Source organism: Pan troglodytes, chromosome 1 (assembly GCF_028858775.2).
Source record: "Pan troglodytes isolate AG18354 chromosome 1, NHGRI_mPanTro3-v2.0_pri, whole genome shotgun sequence".
Classification (NCBI taxonomy): domain Eukaryota; kingdom Metazoa; phylum Chordata; class Mammalia; order Primates; family Hominidae; genus Pan; species Pan troglodytes.
The window spans coordinates 98,023,960-98,039,584 of NC_072398.2; the positions used below are offsets into that span (position 1 = coordinate 98,023,960).

Below are 15,625 nucleotides of genomic sequence, written 5' to 3' on the forward strand. Positions count from 1 at the left end.
TTTTGAGATGGAGGCTTGCTCTGTTGCCAGGCTGGAGTGCAGTGGCACAATCTCAGCTCACTGCAACCTCTGCCTCCCGGGTTCAAGCGATTCTCCTGCCTCAGCCTCCCTAGTAGCTGGGACTACTGTAGGTGCATGCCACCACACCCAGCTAATTTTTGTATTTGTAGTAGATACGGGTTTTCACCATGTTGGCCAGGATGGTCACAATCTCTTGACCTCGGGATCTGCCCGCTTCAGCCTCCCAAAGTGCTGGGATTACAGGTGTGAGCCACTGTGCCAGGCCCAATTTTGTCTTTTTTTTTTTTTTTTCTGAGACGGAGTCTTGCTCTGTTTCCCAGGCTGGAGAGCAAATGGCGCGATCTCGGCTCACTGCAACCTCTGCCTCCCGAGTTCAAGCAATTCTCTGCCTCAGCCTCTCGAGTATCTGGGATAACAGGCGCCCACCACCACGACCAGCTAATTTTTGTATTTTTAGTAGAGATGGGGTTTCGCCATCTTGGCCAGGCTGGTCGTGAACTCCTGACCTCATGATCCACCCCCTTCGGCCTCCCAAAGTGCTGGGATTACAGGTGTGAGCCACAATTTTGTGTCTTTTAACAAATCTTTCCCTGTCCCTTCCTTCCCCCTGCTCTTCCCAGCCTCCAGTATCCTCTGTTCTATCTTTCACTTCTATGAAATCAACTTTTTAAAAGCGTCACATATAAGTGAGAACATGCAGTGTTTTAACTTTCTGTTCGTGGCTTAAGTCAGTTAACATGTCCTCCAGTTCCATCCATGTTGCTGCAAATGACAGGATTTTGTTCTTTTTAATGGCTGAAAAGTATTCCATTGTGTATTATACACCCTATTTCCTTTATTCATCTGTTGTTGGACACAGAGATTGATTTCCTATTTTGGCTACTCTAAGTAGTGCTGCAATAAATATGGGGGTGCATAAATATGGAGTGCAGACATCTCTTGGATATACTGATTTCCTTTTTTTTTTCTCCTAAATTGGCTTCCTCAGGTTGAATTATGTCCTTTCCTTTGGATAAATGTCTATGGCTGTGTTTTTAACCACAATACTATGCTTCCTTCCTCAAGGATTTTTGACTTTATCTTGTAGATGATGTGGAGCCATTAAAAATGTTTGAGGACAGGAGTGGCAAAATGTGGGTTTTTAGAAAGTTTCCTACTAGCAGCAGTGTAGAAAACGGACTGGAGCGGAGAGAATGACCTCTTCTAAAAGAAAATGTGAGCCGGGGGCGCAGGCTTATGCCTGTAATCCCAGCACTTTGGGAGGCCGAAGCGGGCGGATCACCTGAGGTCAGGAGTTCGAGACCAGCCTGGCCAACATGGTGAAAGCTGTCTCTACTAAAAATACAAAAATTAGTTGGGCATGGTGGCGGGCGCCTGTAATCCCAGCTACTCGGGGGGCTGAGGCAGAAGAATCGCTTCAGCCCGGGGGACGGAGGTTGCAGTGAGCCGAGATCGTGCCACTGCACTCCAGTCTGGCGACAGAGCGAGGCGAGACTCCGTCCCTACGGAAAAAAAAAAAAACCATATATATATATATATATATATATATAAATTAAAAATAAAAATAAATAAAAGAAAATGTGTTGACTTAGGGTTATGGGGGTCTTGGTACCACCAAGTGGACTCATTGAGCAAGGGAGATCGCTGGGTACTAGAGCAAGCGGCCTAGAGCATCCGCGCAGGAGTAGGAGAGGCTGAAGAGTAAAGAGGGTTTAGAGGGTGGGACTGGGAGTCTCTCGACACTCTGTTACTTCTGCCTGTAAACGCCCGACTTCCGCCGCTGGTGGCCACCCGCAGGTAGTGATGTCGAGCGTCGAGCTACCAGAACCGAGCTGGTGAGGGGCTGCAGGTGGCGGCGCAGTCTCGGTAGGCGGTATGAGTTTGGCTGGGGGCCGGGCACCCCGGAAGACCGCTGGGAACCGGCTTTCTGGGCTTTTGGAGGCAGAGGAGGAAGATGAGTTCTACCAGACGACTTATGGGGGTTTCACAGAGGCAAGATCCGGGCCTGGGAAAAGGGAGGGGAGGAGGCGAAGAGGAGCCCTGAAGGGAGAAACCCCGGACAAAGAAGAAGAGGGCGGGGAATAGAGAGGAGCTCTGGGAGCTGATACTCGAGTTGGGTGGGTGAATCGGAGCCGGGGGGCGAGGCGGGGGGACGGATAGTGTGGAGTCCTAGAAGGGAGAGCTCTGGATGGGGTCAAAGGGGCCTGAGACGGAGAAGCTCTCCGGAGGCACTCCAGAGAACAGAGAACGGCAGAAACCTACCGTGTACTTGGGTGGTTGCATCTCTCACTGTACTTCTGACGTCCAGCATACACGAGGCACTCACATAGTAGTAGACAGTTGCTCGATGTATACTCGTTGGCCCACTGCTGGATTATTCACCTGAGACATGGAAAGGAACCGCTCCAAAAGTAGAGGAGCTTAGCCCACTTCTTTTTCAGCTTTCAGGTCTCAGTGTAAATGTTTTCTCAGGAAGATAACCCTTCCTTGACTATCCTAACAAGTGTCCCCATTTATTTCTTCCACAGAACATATTTCAATTTGCAATTAGATTTGGTTTGCTTACTTGCTTATGCTTTTCTATTGCATTGTAAACTGTATAAAGTTAGAGATGGTCTGTTTTGTTCAACATTATGTGTGAGGTGTCCGGACTGGGCTGCCACTTGCTAAATTTTTATTAGTTGAATCTACCCGTTTATTAAATGTGTTGAGTACCCAGAGCATGCCATCGGTAATAGGTTGTTTTAGGCTCTAGGGAAACAGAATATTAAAAACAGTGCTCTGTCCTTACATACTCCATGCCCCAGTGGGGTAACTGCCTGGGTTAACAGTTAAAATACTGTGTGATAGGCCGAGCACAGTGGCTTTGGCCGGGCACAGTGGCTCACGCCTGTAATCCCAGCACTTTGGAAGGCCGAGGCGGGTGGATCACAAGGTCAGGAAATCGAGACCATCCTGGCCAACATGGTAAAACCCCCTGTCTCTATTAAAATACAAAAATTAGCCAAGCGTGGTGGTGTGCGCCTGTAGTCCCAGCTACTCAGGAGGCTGAGGCAGAGAATCGCTTGAACCCGGGAGGAGGAGGTTGCAGTGAGCCGAGATCGTACCACTGCTGGGCGACAGAGCAGGACTCCGTCTCAAAAACAAACAAAAAATGTGTGATAAGGACTAAAACAAGGTGTAAGAGTGTTAAGGTAATACATCTGAACCAAAGTTGTTGATCAGGATAGGCATCCCTGGAGGGATGATGTTTAAGCTGAGGACAGTTTGAAAAGTAGACCTTAGCTTGATGAAAAGCAGGAGAAGGAGAAAGGTTAGTCCACAGAGCAGGATGGGCTGAGTATGTAAAGACATTGAGATCCTGGTCTAGGACCTGCAAGTCTACTTTCATTCTCCAGAGCATGAAGGAGACTAAAGATTGATAAGCCTGCAGGGAGTAGGCATGGGCCAGATCCTTTAGGGCCTTGTGAGCTCTGTTAAGGAATTTTGCTCCTCATCCAGAGGACTGAGAAGAGTCATCAGAATTCCATGATGAAATTTGTACTTTAGGAAGGTTACTTACTCTGTAATGAGAATGGCTTGAAGGGGGCATGGCAGTAGAGAAACAGAAAGATTCAAGAGAAATTAAGGAATAGAACCCACAGGACTTAGGGGCTGGGTGTGGTGGCTCATGCCTGTAATTCCAGCACTTTGGGAGGCTGAGGCGGGTGGATCACGAGGTCAGGAGTTCGAGACCAGCCTGACCAACATGGTGAAACCCTGTCACTACTAAAAATGCAAAAAATTAGCTGGTTGTGGTGGCGTGTGCCTGTAATTCCAGCTACTTAGGAGGCTGAGGCAGCAGAATCACTTGAACCTAGGAGGCAGAGGTTGCAGTGGATTGCGCCACTGCCCTCCAGCCTGGGCGACAGAGTGAGACTCTGTCTCAAAAAAAAAAAAAAAAAAAAAAAAAAAACCCACATCACTGACAGAGTCATTACTGACACAGCCCTAACCAACTAGTTTAAAATAGAACTTTCTCATCCCTCCTCTAAGGCCATTTTCCTATTTCTGTCATTTTACGACTTGTTATTTAATATGTACCCTTCATGCTTCCAAAAAGGATTTAAGGAGGCTTACAATATAAACAAAAAGTAGGAACAGTAAAAATAGAGACAGATCAGAAGTAATTGTACCAGGAACCTCTGCTAAAATGGTAATAGCAATTGATATTAAATTTAGTTGTGAGCTTCCTGGTAGCCAAACCTTGTATTTCTTTTTTTAGTAAGAAAGAAGCATACAAGTTCTTCAAGAGACACAAACTTTTTCAGCCTTAAATCCTAGGGAGCATTTATCATTATATCCTTATATTATAAAAAGTAATGGTTTTCATAGATGATATACAAACATTCTCTTATCTAGTGATGTCTCTTAATGACTCTCAATAAAAGCCGAAGGAATGGTAGTAAATCCTTAATTTAGTGCAAGTATGTTGATTGGGCACTAAGCTAAATGTGTGGTTGATCTACTACCCTCTGGTGATATGGCTTAATACCAGATTAAAGCTGAGGGGATTAATGTGTTCCCAGGCTGTCTTTTACAAACATCAGTTAGGAGGAAATGATGGTCATCAGTGCAAAATTGAACTCTGGCTGGCTTAGAGTGTCAGCCATCTGTGTTATTTGCTTGCTTTGGCATCACGTGTACCAAGATTAGCCCATTAGTCTGCATCACTGATTGAAGAGAGAACCACATATGTGAGGTGTCACCCAGCCCAGTTGACTCCCTCTCCCTCAAGTGGCTTTTTTCCCTTTTCTTTATAATATGGCTGCCATTCTAGCCCTAACCAGTTCACCTGAGGTCTAGGCTGTACTTCACATTCTCTACTCCAGGCCATCTAACTGCCTCCAGAGCTTTCTGCAATACCCATTGTACATACCGTTACCCCTCCCCTAAATCTTCAGTGGCTTTCCATTATCCATTGTAGCAGTACTCAGCTGTTTTTCTGTCCCAGCACACCTGAGGAATGACACATATTTCTCTCAGTAACTTTAGTTTACCTCAACAATGATTATCAATGGTAGGACAAATAAGGAGATGGAGGGGATTGAGAATCACTGGCCTGCAGGTTAAAAGCGTGTTTATTAGTGTGACATTTAAGTTTCTCCATAAATGGAATGCAACCTTCTTTTCAAATCATACAGTCCTACAGTGCAATCAGTGTTGGAAGGAGGCAGTGCTGGAGCCAAATGCAGTTGGCTAACAAGGTTTCTTGACAGAGAAAAGTTTTACTTAGATCTAAATCCTTATTCCATAAACATGCTATACACATTACCATTTCTGTGCCTTTGTTTCTGCTATTTCATCTGCCCATGATTCCTTCCTCCCTCTTGGCTGTCTAAATACTAACAGTGTTTTCAATCATAGTTTAAGTCCTCTTCATCCTTTTTTTTTTTTCTTTTTGAGACTATGTCTTGCCCTGTCGCCCAGGCTGGAGTGCAGTGGCACTATCTCAGCTCACTGCAACCTATGCCTCCTGGGTTCAAGCAGTTCTCCTGCCTCAACCTCCCAAGTAGCTGGGACTACAGGTGTGCGTCACCATGCCCAGCTAATTTTTGTATTTTTAGTAGAGACAGAGTTTCACCATGTTGGCCAGGCTGGTCTCGAACTCCTGGCCTCAAGTGATCTGCCCACCTCGGCCTCCCAAAGTGCTGGGATTACAGGCGTGAGCCACCAAGCCTGTTCGAGATCCACATCTCAAAAAAAAAAAAGTAAGATTATGTTCTCCCCTTTACTGTAAGCCCCTGAAGGTAGAGACCAAACCATATCCTTTTGTTCCCCAGTACTTAACAGTGTGTTGCAGGTAAAGGGCTATCAATTAATGTTGGAAGGAGGTGGTACTGGAGCCAAAGGCCATTAGCTAGAAAGTTTTCTTGCCTGAGGAAAATGAAGGGCTGGATTAGGAAGGAGAGTAGGGCAGCCCTTATCAAGAAAGTCGAGAGATTCTGTTCCTCCTGAAGGGGCATTAAGGCTTCCATTGCCAGCCAACCCTTATCTCCCTGTGTCCTTAGGAATCCGGAGATGATGAGTATCAAGGGGACCAGTCAGACACAGAGGACGAAGTGGACTCTGACTTTGACATTGATGAAGGGGATGAACCATCCAGTGATGGAGAAGCAGAAGAGCCAAGAAGGAAGCGCCGAGTAGTCACCAAGGCCTATAAGGTACAGGGGGAGTCCTAGTTGTCTTGGATTTCCTCAATTCCTATTCTCTCTTTCATCAGGTCCCAGTACTCCCTATGCCACTTCCATTTCTGGCAATGCTAGTTTTCTCTCATTGAGATCCTCATATTTCTCCTGACTTCTTCTGTTCCCCAGTATCTGATTCCAATCTGTCCTCAGGAACCTCTCAAGAGCTTAAGGCCTCGAAAGGTCAACACCCCGGCTGGTAGCTCTCAGAAGGCCCGAGAAGAGAAGGCACTACTGCCATTAGAACTACAAGATGACGGCTCTGACAGTGAGTAGGGATGTTTGGGTCAATTGGCAAAATTGGAATATAATAATAAAGTATCATATCAGTGTTAAATTTACTGATGTTGCTGGGTGCGGTGGCTCACTCCTAGAATCCCAGCACTTTGGGAGGCCTAAGCGGGTAGATCACCTGAGGTCAGGAGTTCGATACCAGCCTGGCCAACATGGTGAAATTCCGTCTCTACTAAAAATACAAAAATTAGCCAGGTGTGGTGGTGGGCCCCTGTAATCCCAGCTACTTGGGAGGCTGAGGCAGGAGAATTGCTTGAACCTGGGAGGTGGAGGTTACACCATTGCACTCCAGCCTGGGCAACAAGAGCAAAACTCTGTCACCAGAAAAAAATAATAAAAAGAAGAAAAAATTCACTGATGTTGATAACTTACTATGGGTAGGAAAATCCTCATTCTTAGGAAATACACACTGAAATATTTAGGGATAAAGGCCATGATGTGTACAACTTTAGTTACCTAATTTAGATCATTCAGAAAAAAACCACACATACAAAATGCAAAAGGGCCAAAATATTACCAATAGGTGATGGGGTAAAAGATACATGAGTATTCCTTGTACTATTCTTGCAACTTCGTAGGTTTGAAATTATTTCCAGGCCAGGCACGGTTGCTCATGCCTGTAATCCCAGCATTTTGGGAGGCTGAGGCAGGCAGATCACGAGGTCAGTAGTTCAAGACCATCCTGGCTAACATGATGAAACCCCATCTCTACTAAAAATACAAAAAATTAGCTGGATGTGGTGGCATGCACCTGTAGTCCCAGCTACTCGGGAGTCTGAGGCAGGAGAATTGTTTGAACCCAGGAAGCAGAGGTTGGAGTGAGCCGAGATTGTGCCACTGTACTCCAGCCTGGGCGACAGAGCGAGATTCCATCTCAAAAAAAAAAAAAAGAAAAAAAAATTATTTCCAAGTACAAAATTTCAAAATAAATAAATAAAATATGTGGACATGAATTCAAAGATTTCTTCTTATCTCACTCTCTTCCAGGTCGGAAGTCTATGCGTCAGTCTACAGCTGAGCATACACGACAAACGTTCCTTCGGGTACAGGAGAGGCAGGGCCAGTCAAGACGGCGAAAGGGGCCCCACTGTGAGCGGCCACTAACCCAGGAGGAACTGCTCCGGGAGGCCAAGATCACAGAAGAGCTTAATTTACGTTCACTGGGTAAGTCTGTGGTTTCAGAAAAAGTGGGTAGAGGGGCTGAGGGGCATGAGAAAAACCATGAGACCTGGAGGACCAAAGAACTGGAGAGATGGAAATTTGGGATGATGGAATCAGAAGGAAGAAATGGCGGAGAGTAGGTAATTAGGTGCAAGAGTCTAGGCAGTTATGAGCACTCTGAAGAACAAGCTAAGGTACTTTGGTGTAAAATAAGAGTTGTATAGAACTGAGGTCAAATCCTCGTTCTGCTATTCACTTGCTTTAAGTCTGTAGGTAAATTACTTATTCACATTTTGCTTTTCTTGTTTATAAAATGGGGTATATACCTAATGACTCAGGAAGTTTAGGCAGGAGGATCACTTGAGGCCAGGAGTTCATAACCAGCCTGGACAACATAGTGAAACCCCATCTCTTAAAAAAAAAAAAGCGGGGGGTGATAATGTTGACTTTAATGATAATCATGAGAATGTGAAGTCAGCAGATTAGTCCTTCATGAGATGAATTGCTTTAAAAATCTCTTCATTTTATGGTATTGCTTTAAAAATCTCTTCAGTTTGGGCCAAGTGCAGTGGCTCATACCTGTAATCCCGGCACTTTGGGAGGCCAAGGTGGGTGGATCACTTGCAGTTGGGAGTTCCAGACCAGCCTGGCCAACATGGTGAAACCCTGTCTCTACCAAAAATACAAAAATTAGCTGGGCATGGTGGCGCATGTCTGTAATCCCAGGTACTTGGGAGGCTGAGGCAAGAGAATCATTTGAACCTGGGAGGTGGAAGTTGCAATGAGCCGAGATCACACCACTGCACTCCAGCCAGGGCTACAGAGCGATTGGTTTGGACCACTGTTAAGGAGAGTGACTCCCAGGTTTTCCTTTCTTTTTTTTTTTTTTTTTTTTTTTTTTTTTGAGACAGAGTCTTACTCTGTCGCCCAGGCTGGAGTGCAGTGGTGTGATCTCGGCTCACTGCAAGCTCCGCCTCCTGAACTGGAGATTCTCTTGCCTCAGCCTCCCAAGTAGCTGGGATTACAGGTGCCCGCCACCATGCCCAGCTAATTTTTTTGTATTTTTAGTTGAGATGGGGTTTCACCATGTTGGCCAGGCTGGTCTTGAACTCCTGACCTCAGGTGATCCACCCGCCTCACCCTCCCAAAGTGCTGGGATTACAGGCTTGGGCCACCCCGCGGCAATTCCCAGGTTTTCAACATCAGTAACTGGCTTAGGAGACCCTGAAGGAGGAGCAAGTTCAGTGGGGAAAAAATAAATTTATTTTTGAACATGTTGAATTTAAGGAGTTTGTGAGCAATTCATGCAGTGATGAGAGGTCAGTTAAATATGCAAATCTGGTGTTCCAATAAGAGATCTGGGCTGAAAATACAAATTTGGAAGTCTTTAGAATATGAGTGGTAATTGACGATATTGGAGTGCATCTGAGCATGGAGGGAGAAAGCTCAGAGTGAGAAAACAGAGGCCTGATAGAGTCCTGCAGACACTAAAATGTGATAGTTTCATACAAGAGGAGGAGCTTTGAAAAGAGCCTGGAAGTGACCAACGAGTTGGAGAAACCCAGGAGAGTTTGTGTTAAAAATGCCAGGAAAGAGAATGTCTCAAGAGAGTAATTGCTGCTGAGACGATGATTAGTAGAACTGAGAAGTGCCCATTGGTTTTGGTGAGATAGAGGTCAGACATTACCTTAGCACTTTTTGGGGACCAAGTCAAATCAAAGTATATTGGGGAGCAAAACTTTTCAAGCTTGGCCATGAAGGGTAGAAGAGGGAATGGAAGCTACAGAGGGGTCTGAGATTAAGGTAAAGTTGTTTTTATTTTATCCGAAGATATTAGAAATTATATCTTTCATGAGAAACAACTGAGTTTAAAGAAAGAGAAGAAAAAACGGTTATTAATAGTGTAGGTTTTTGGAGATGGGAGGCAAGGCTGGGAACCAGAGCAGCATGGTGGAGGAATTGGCTTCAGATGGGGGAAGGGAGAAAGAAAGTGTGGTGGCCGGGCGCCGTGGCTCACACCTGTAATCCCAGCACTTTGGAAGGCTGCGGCGGGTGGATCATCTGAGGTCAGGAGTTCGAGACCAGCCTGACCAACATGGAGAAACCCTGTCTCTACTAAAAATACAAAATATTAGCTGAGTGTGGTGGCACATGCCTGTAATCCCAGCTACTTGGGAGGCTGAGGCAGGAGAATCACTTGAACTTGGGAGGCGGGGGTTGCGGTGAGCCGAGATCGTGCCATTGCACTCCAGCCTGGGTAACAAGAGTGAAACTCTGTCTCAAAAAAAAAGAAAGAAAGTGTGGCTTAGCTGAGTGCAGTGGCTCATGCCTGTAATCCCAGCACTTTGGGAGGCCAAGGAAGGAGGATCGCTTGAGCCCAGGAGTTCAAGACCAACCTGGGCAACATAGTGAGACCCTGTCTCTGTTTAAAAATGTGGCTTACAGTTGTAGGTTTGTAATCCAGAGGGAGGGCATGGCGGAGGTTCTCACCTGATGTCTTTTTCATTATGTAGCACCATCTGTCAAACATTAAGGATACAGCTGGAAGCTTGAGGAGACTGAGGAGCATTTAAATAGTTATTGATGTGGGATATTGAGCAGTATTGAGGGACCTGCTGAAGGCTAGGACCATGAATTTATGGTGGTTCCAGTCTGTGCTGTTATTTTTCTCCAGTAGCACTCAGCAGTCCAGATCAGGGCAAGGGAATTATTGACAGGAGAGTGACTGAAGTGATTGAAATGATACAGTGAGCAACCTAAGCATGATTTAAAAAGGAAAATGTGACTGGGCGCGGTGGCTCACATCTGTAATCCCAGCACTTTAGGAGGCCGAGGCAGGCGGATCACGAGGTAAGGAGTTCGAGACCAGCCTGGCCAACATGGTGAAACCCCGTCTCTACTAAACATACAAAAAATTAGCCAGGCATGGTGGTGCGTGCCTGTAGTCCTGGCTACTCGGGGGGCTGAGAATCACTGAGGAGAATCACTTGAACCCGGGAGGCGGAGGTTGCAGTGAGTGGAGATCGTGTCACTACACTCCAGCCTGGGCAACAGAGTGAGACTCAAAAAAAAAAAAAAAAAGTAAAGTGACATGGAAAAGAAGGTTGTTAGAGATGAGGTGATAAACTGTGGCCATGCAGTGTTGAAGGGGCTACCCATGTGCACTTCGAAGTCACCAGGGTGACCCTAAGATGATGGGAATTGGGGTAGAGACGAAGAGTGGAAACCACTGCCAAAGTCTTCAGTGAATGAAGGAGTGACCATGACTAGGAAGGAGAGAAGTTAATCTAGACTCTTGGCACAGGTCTCAAAAGAGAAGGGAGTTTGCTGGTAGGCAGAAAAGCAGTGATCTGAAAGCTACAGGCTGGGGCCCAGTAGGACATAGGTATATCCTGTAGGGATGTAAGAGAATGAGCAACCTCCACCAGAGGTCTGCAGAGAGGAGTGGTGGCCTCAGTGAATGACCAGGTTTCTGTTAAGGCAAGTCATGGAAGGAATGCTGAGTGAGGAGCTTGAGGATATAGATGAGTTGGCAGATTACAGAGCACGAGTTCCAGAGGGTGTAGGCAAGTGTTTGAAAGTAGAGGGGTTGGGCCAGGCATGGTGGCTCACGCCTGTAATCCCAGCACTTTGGGAGGCTGAGGTGGGTGGATCACGAGGTCAGGAGTTCCAGACCATCCTGGTCAACATGGTGAAACCCCGTCTCTACTAAAAATACAAATATTAGCTGGGTATGGTGGCACGTGCCTATAGTCCCTGCTACTCAGGAGGCTGAGGCAGGAGAATTGCTTGAACCTGGGAGGGGGAGGTTGCAGGGAGCCGAGATTGTGCCACTGTACTCCAACCTGGCGACAGAGCAAGACTCTGTCTCAAAAAAGAAAAAGAAAGTAAAGGGGTTGAGGCGTTGGAAGACTGGCTCAAGGGAGAGAAAGCAGTATTATCAAACAGTTCAAGTGCAAGAGAGGTTCAATCATTGGAAGGGTTTCCAGAGTACTCTTTTTTTTTTTTGAGACGGAGTCTCGCTCTGTCACCCAGGCTGGAGTGCGATGGCACAATCTCAGCTCACTGCAACCTCCGCCTCCCAGGTTCAAGTGATTGTCCTGCCTCAGCCTCCCGAGTAGCTGAGATTACAGGTGCAAGCCACCACACCCAGCTAATTTTTGTATTATTAGTAGAGACAGGGTCTCACCATGTTGGCCAGGTCTGTCAAACTCCTGACCTCAGGTGATCCACCCGCCTAGGCCTCCCAAAGTGCTGTAATTACAGGCGTGAGCCACCACACCTGGCCTCCAGAGTACTCTTTTATGGTCAGACTTTAGGGAATTGTGTTCATCATAACCATATTTAAGGACACAGAAATCTGGAGTTCATTCAGAGGTAGGGGACGAGGAATATTTTGATTCATTTTTTTTCGTATGTTTGTTTTGTCTTTGGAGACGGAGTTTCACTCTTGTTTCCCAGGCTACAGTGCGATGGTATGATCTTGGCGCACCGCAACCTCCGCCTCCCAGGTTCAAGCAATTCTCCTGCCTCAGCCTCCCGGTAGCTGGGATTATAGGCATACACCACCACATCTGGCTCATTTGGTATTTTTAGTAGAGACGGGGTTTCTCCAAGTTGGTCAGGCTGGTCTCAAACTCCCGACCTCAGGTGCTCTGCCCACCTCAGCCTCCCAAAGTGCTGGGATTACAGGCGTGAGCCACCGTGCATGGTGATTCTTTTTTTTGAGACGGAGTCTCACTCTGTTGCCCAGGCTGGAGTGCAGTGGCGCGATCTCAGCTCACTGCAAGCTCTGCCTCCTGGGTTCACGCCATTCTCCTGCCCCAGCCTCCCGAGTAGCTGGGACTACAGGCGCTCACCACCACATCCGGCTAATTTTTTGTATTTTTAGTAGAGACAGGGTTTCTCTATGTTGGCCAAGATGGTCTTGATCTCCTGACCTCATGATCCGCACACCTTGGCCTCCCAAAGTGCTGGGGTTACAGGTGTGAGCCACCAAAAAAAGCCTGGCCCTTTTTTTAAAATTTTTAAAATTATTTATTTTTTTGAGACAGAGTTTCGCTCTTATTGCCTGCGTTGGAGTGCAATAATGCAATCTCACTTCAACCTCTGCCTCCCAGGTTCAAGCAATTCTTCTGTCTCAGCCTCCCAAGTAGCTGGGATTATAGTCATGTGCTACCACGCCCGGATAGTTTTTGTATTTTTAGTAGAGACGGGGTTTCACCATGTTGGTCAGGCTGGTCTTGAACTCCTTTCCTTAGGTGATCCACCCACCTCGGCCTCCCAAAGTGCTGGGATTACAGGCATGAGCCACTGTGCCCGGCCTTGATTCATTTATTCATTAACAAATATTTAATGAGTGCCTGTAATGTGGAAAATGCTGTATCACCCTGATAATATTTAGGCAATATGAGTTATAGTCACTGCCCTTAAGGAGGAGACATATATACCAATAGTGCATTGCCATGGAGCAGTATCACGGAGACCAGGCAGGTAACATGAAGTGTGCAGCCAGCCAGAGGGATGGTGGTGAACTGGAGAGGAGTGCCTGAAAGGAGGAACGGTTACTCAGCTCAGCTAATTGTTCCCCTGTAAGAATGCAGACCCAGGGTTGCGAGATTTTCTTGTTGTTTAAGAGCGACCAGAAATCTCTATATTTAAATATAATTTCCTACCTTATTAATTTTTTTTTTTGGAGATATGATCTCACTCTGCTGCCTAGGCTGGAGTGCAGTGGTGCCATCTCAGCTCACTGCAACCTCCACCTCCCTGGCTCAAGCGATCCTTCCACCTCAGCTTCCCAAGTAGCTGGGATTACAGGCATGTGCCAGCACACCCAGCTGTAGGAGTGAATTGACAGGGCATTTGTAGAGGAGATTTTGGTATCTGGGAAAGCAAATAAGCTCCTCATCAAAGGGTACCTTCCAACTCTGAGGTACTATAGAGGGCCCAGGTGTACTTGAGAAATCAGCAGAGCGGATGTCAAGAAAAAACTTATAAGCAGAAAACTTACAAAATGGGAGGTGCCAGAGGGCCTTAGGGGACTTCCATAGTTGTCTCTGGTAGTTGGCAGTGACTAGATAGCCAGGAAGATAATTGAGAGATCGTGGGACAGTACTGGGATATGGGAAAAAGGGACATTCTGATCATCCCCTCATTTCTTCCTTTGACCCTAAAGAGACATATGAGCGGCTCGAGGCTGATAAAAAGAAGCAGGTTCATAAGAAGCGGAAGTGCCCTGGGCCCATAATCACCTATCATTCAGTGACAGTGCCACTTGTTGGGGAGCCAGGCCCCAAGGAAGAGAACGTTGACATAGAAGGGTGAGTGAATCTCAAGAGGAAAAGAGATTGTGTGTTCAGCTCATGTTCTCTTGGCCCCATTTTGCTTGCTTTTCTCACACAGCTCTCCTTAACACTTGGAGATTTCTTTCAGATTCCTAACTCCCTTCAGCTCAATTTCTTTTTCTTTTTTTTTTGAGACATGATGCTGCTCTGTCGCCTAGGCTGGAATGCAGTGGTGCAGTCTCGGCTCACTGCAACCTCCACCTCCTGTGCTCAGGCGATCCTCCCACCTTAGCCTCCCAAGTAGCTGGGAGTACAGCCACACATGCTAATTTTTGTATTTTTTGTAGAGACGGTTTCGCTGTGTTGCCCAGACTCCTGGGTTAAAGTAATTGTCCCGCTTCATCTTCCTAAAATACTGGGATTACAGGTGTGAGCCACCGCGCCCAGCCCAGCTTATTTCTTTCTTATTCCTTTTTCTTTTAGCTTCTCTGTTCTTCTCTTTCCTGTTTTTCCTTCTAGCCTAGCTTTCTTTTCCCATCAGTCACTTAGTACGTTCCTCAGAATGTTCCCAACACCCTGCCTCCTTTTTCTCTTTCCTCATCTCTCTGATTTCCTTCTTTCTTTCTTTCTTTTTTTTTTTTTTTTTTTGAGATGGAGTCTCGCTGCTCTGTCACCCAGGCTGGAGTGTAATGGCACGATCTTGGTTCCATGCAACCTCCGCCTCCTGGCTTCAAGTGATTCTCCTGCCTCAACCTCCTGAGTAGCTGTGATTACAGGCATCCGCCACCATGCCCGGCTAATTTTTGTATTTTTAGTAGAGACAGGGTTTCACCTTGTTGGTCAGGCTGGTCTCGAACTCCTGACCTCGTCATCTGCCTGCCTCAGCCTCCCAAAGTGCTGGAATTACAGGCGTGAGCCACTGCACCCAGCCTGATTTCCTTCTTTCTGTATCTGTTGTCTTCTCTCCTCAGCTCTTTGTGTTTTTCCTTGTCTTTTGTCCTCAGACTTGATCCTGCTCCCTCAGCGTCTGCATTGACTCCTCATGCTGGGACTGGACCCGTCAACCCCCCTGCTCGCTGCTCACGTACCTTCATCACTTTTAGTGATGATGCAACTTTCGAGGAATGGTTCCCCCAAGGGCGGCCCCCAAAAGTCCCTGTTCGTGAGGTTTGTCCAGTGACCCATCGTCCAGCCCTATACCGGGACCCTGTTACAGACATACCCTATGCCACTGCTCGAGCCTTCAAGATCATTCGTGAGGCTTACAAGAAGTACATTACTGCCCATGGACTGCCGCCCACTGCCTCAGCCCTGGGCCCTGGCCCGCCACCTCCTGAGCCCCTCCCTGGCTCTGGGCCCCGAGCCTTGCGCCAGAAAATTGTCATTAAATGAAGAGATGTCTAGTCCTCAGAAACTTCTTTCCTGCCCTGATTGGGGCTCTTGCTGTTCCGTTTCTTCTCCCTGCTTCTCCCCTTTGTCACCTCTGATCTTTGCCTAATCTGTTTCTTTTTCCTTTTCCCCTAGTTCTTACAGGTTTCGTTGTGTTTTTTAATCTAATAAAATAGAAAGATCCCTTTTGTCTGGTGTCCAGTCTAGGGTTGGGAGCAAGAAGTATTTGAATACCTGCATATATTT

The 15,625-nt window shown here is 46.7% G+C and overlaps 1 protein-coding gene across 1 annotated transcript; it reads left to right on the top strand.

The window, feature by feature from the left end:
* The first annotated feature begins 1,816 nt into the window (after positions 1 to 1,816).
* Positions 1,817 to 15,567, top strand: VPS72 (vacuolar protein sorting 72 homolog). Its single transcript, XM_001166408.8, has 6 exons — positions 1,817 to 2,013; positions 6,072 to 6,224; positions 6,402 to 6,516; positions 7,530 to 7,706; positions 13,882 to 14,026; positions 14,995 to 15,567. The coding sequence occupies exons 1-6, from the start codon at positions 1,897 to 1,899 to the stop codon at positions 15,380 to 15,382; spliced, it is 1,095 nt and encodes a 364-aa protein (XP_001166408.2). The 5' UTR covers positions 1,817 to 1,896; the 3' UTR covers positions 15,383 to 15,567.
* Positions 15,568 to 15,625: the final 58 nt, after the last annotated feature.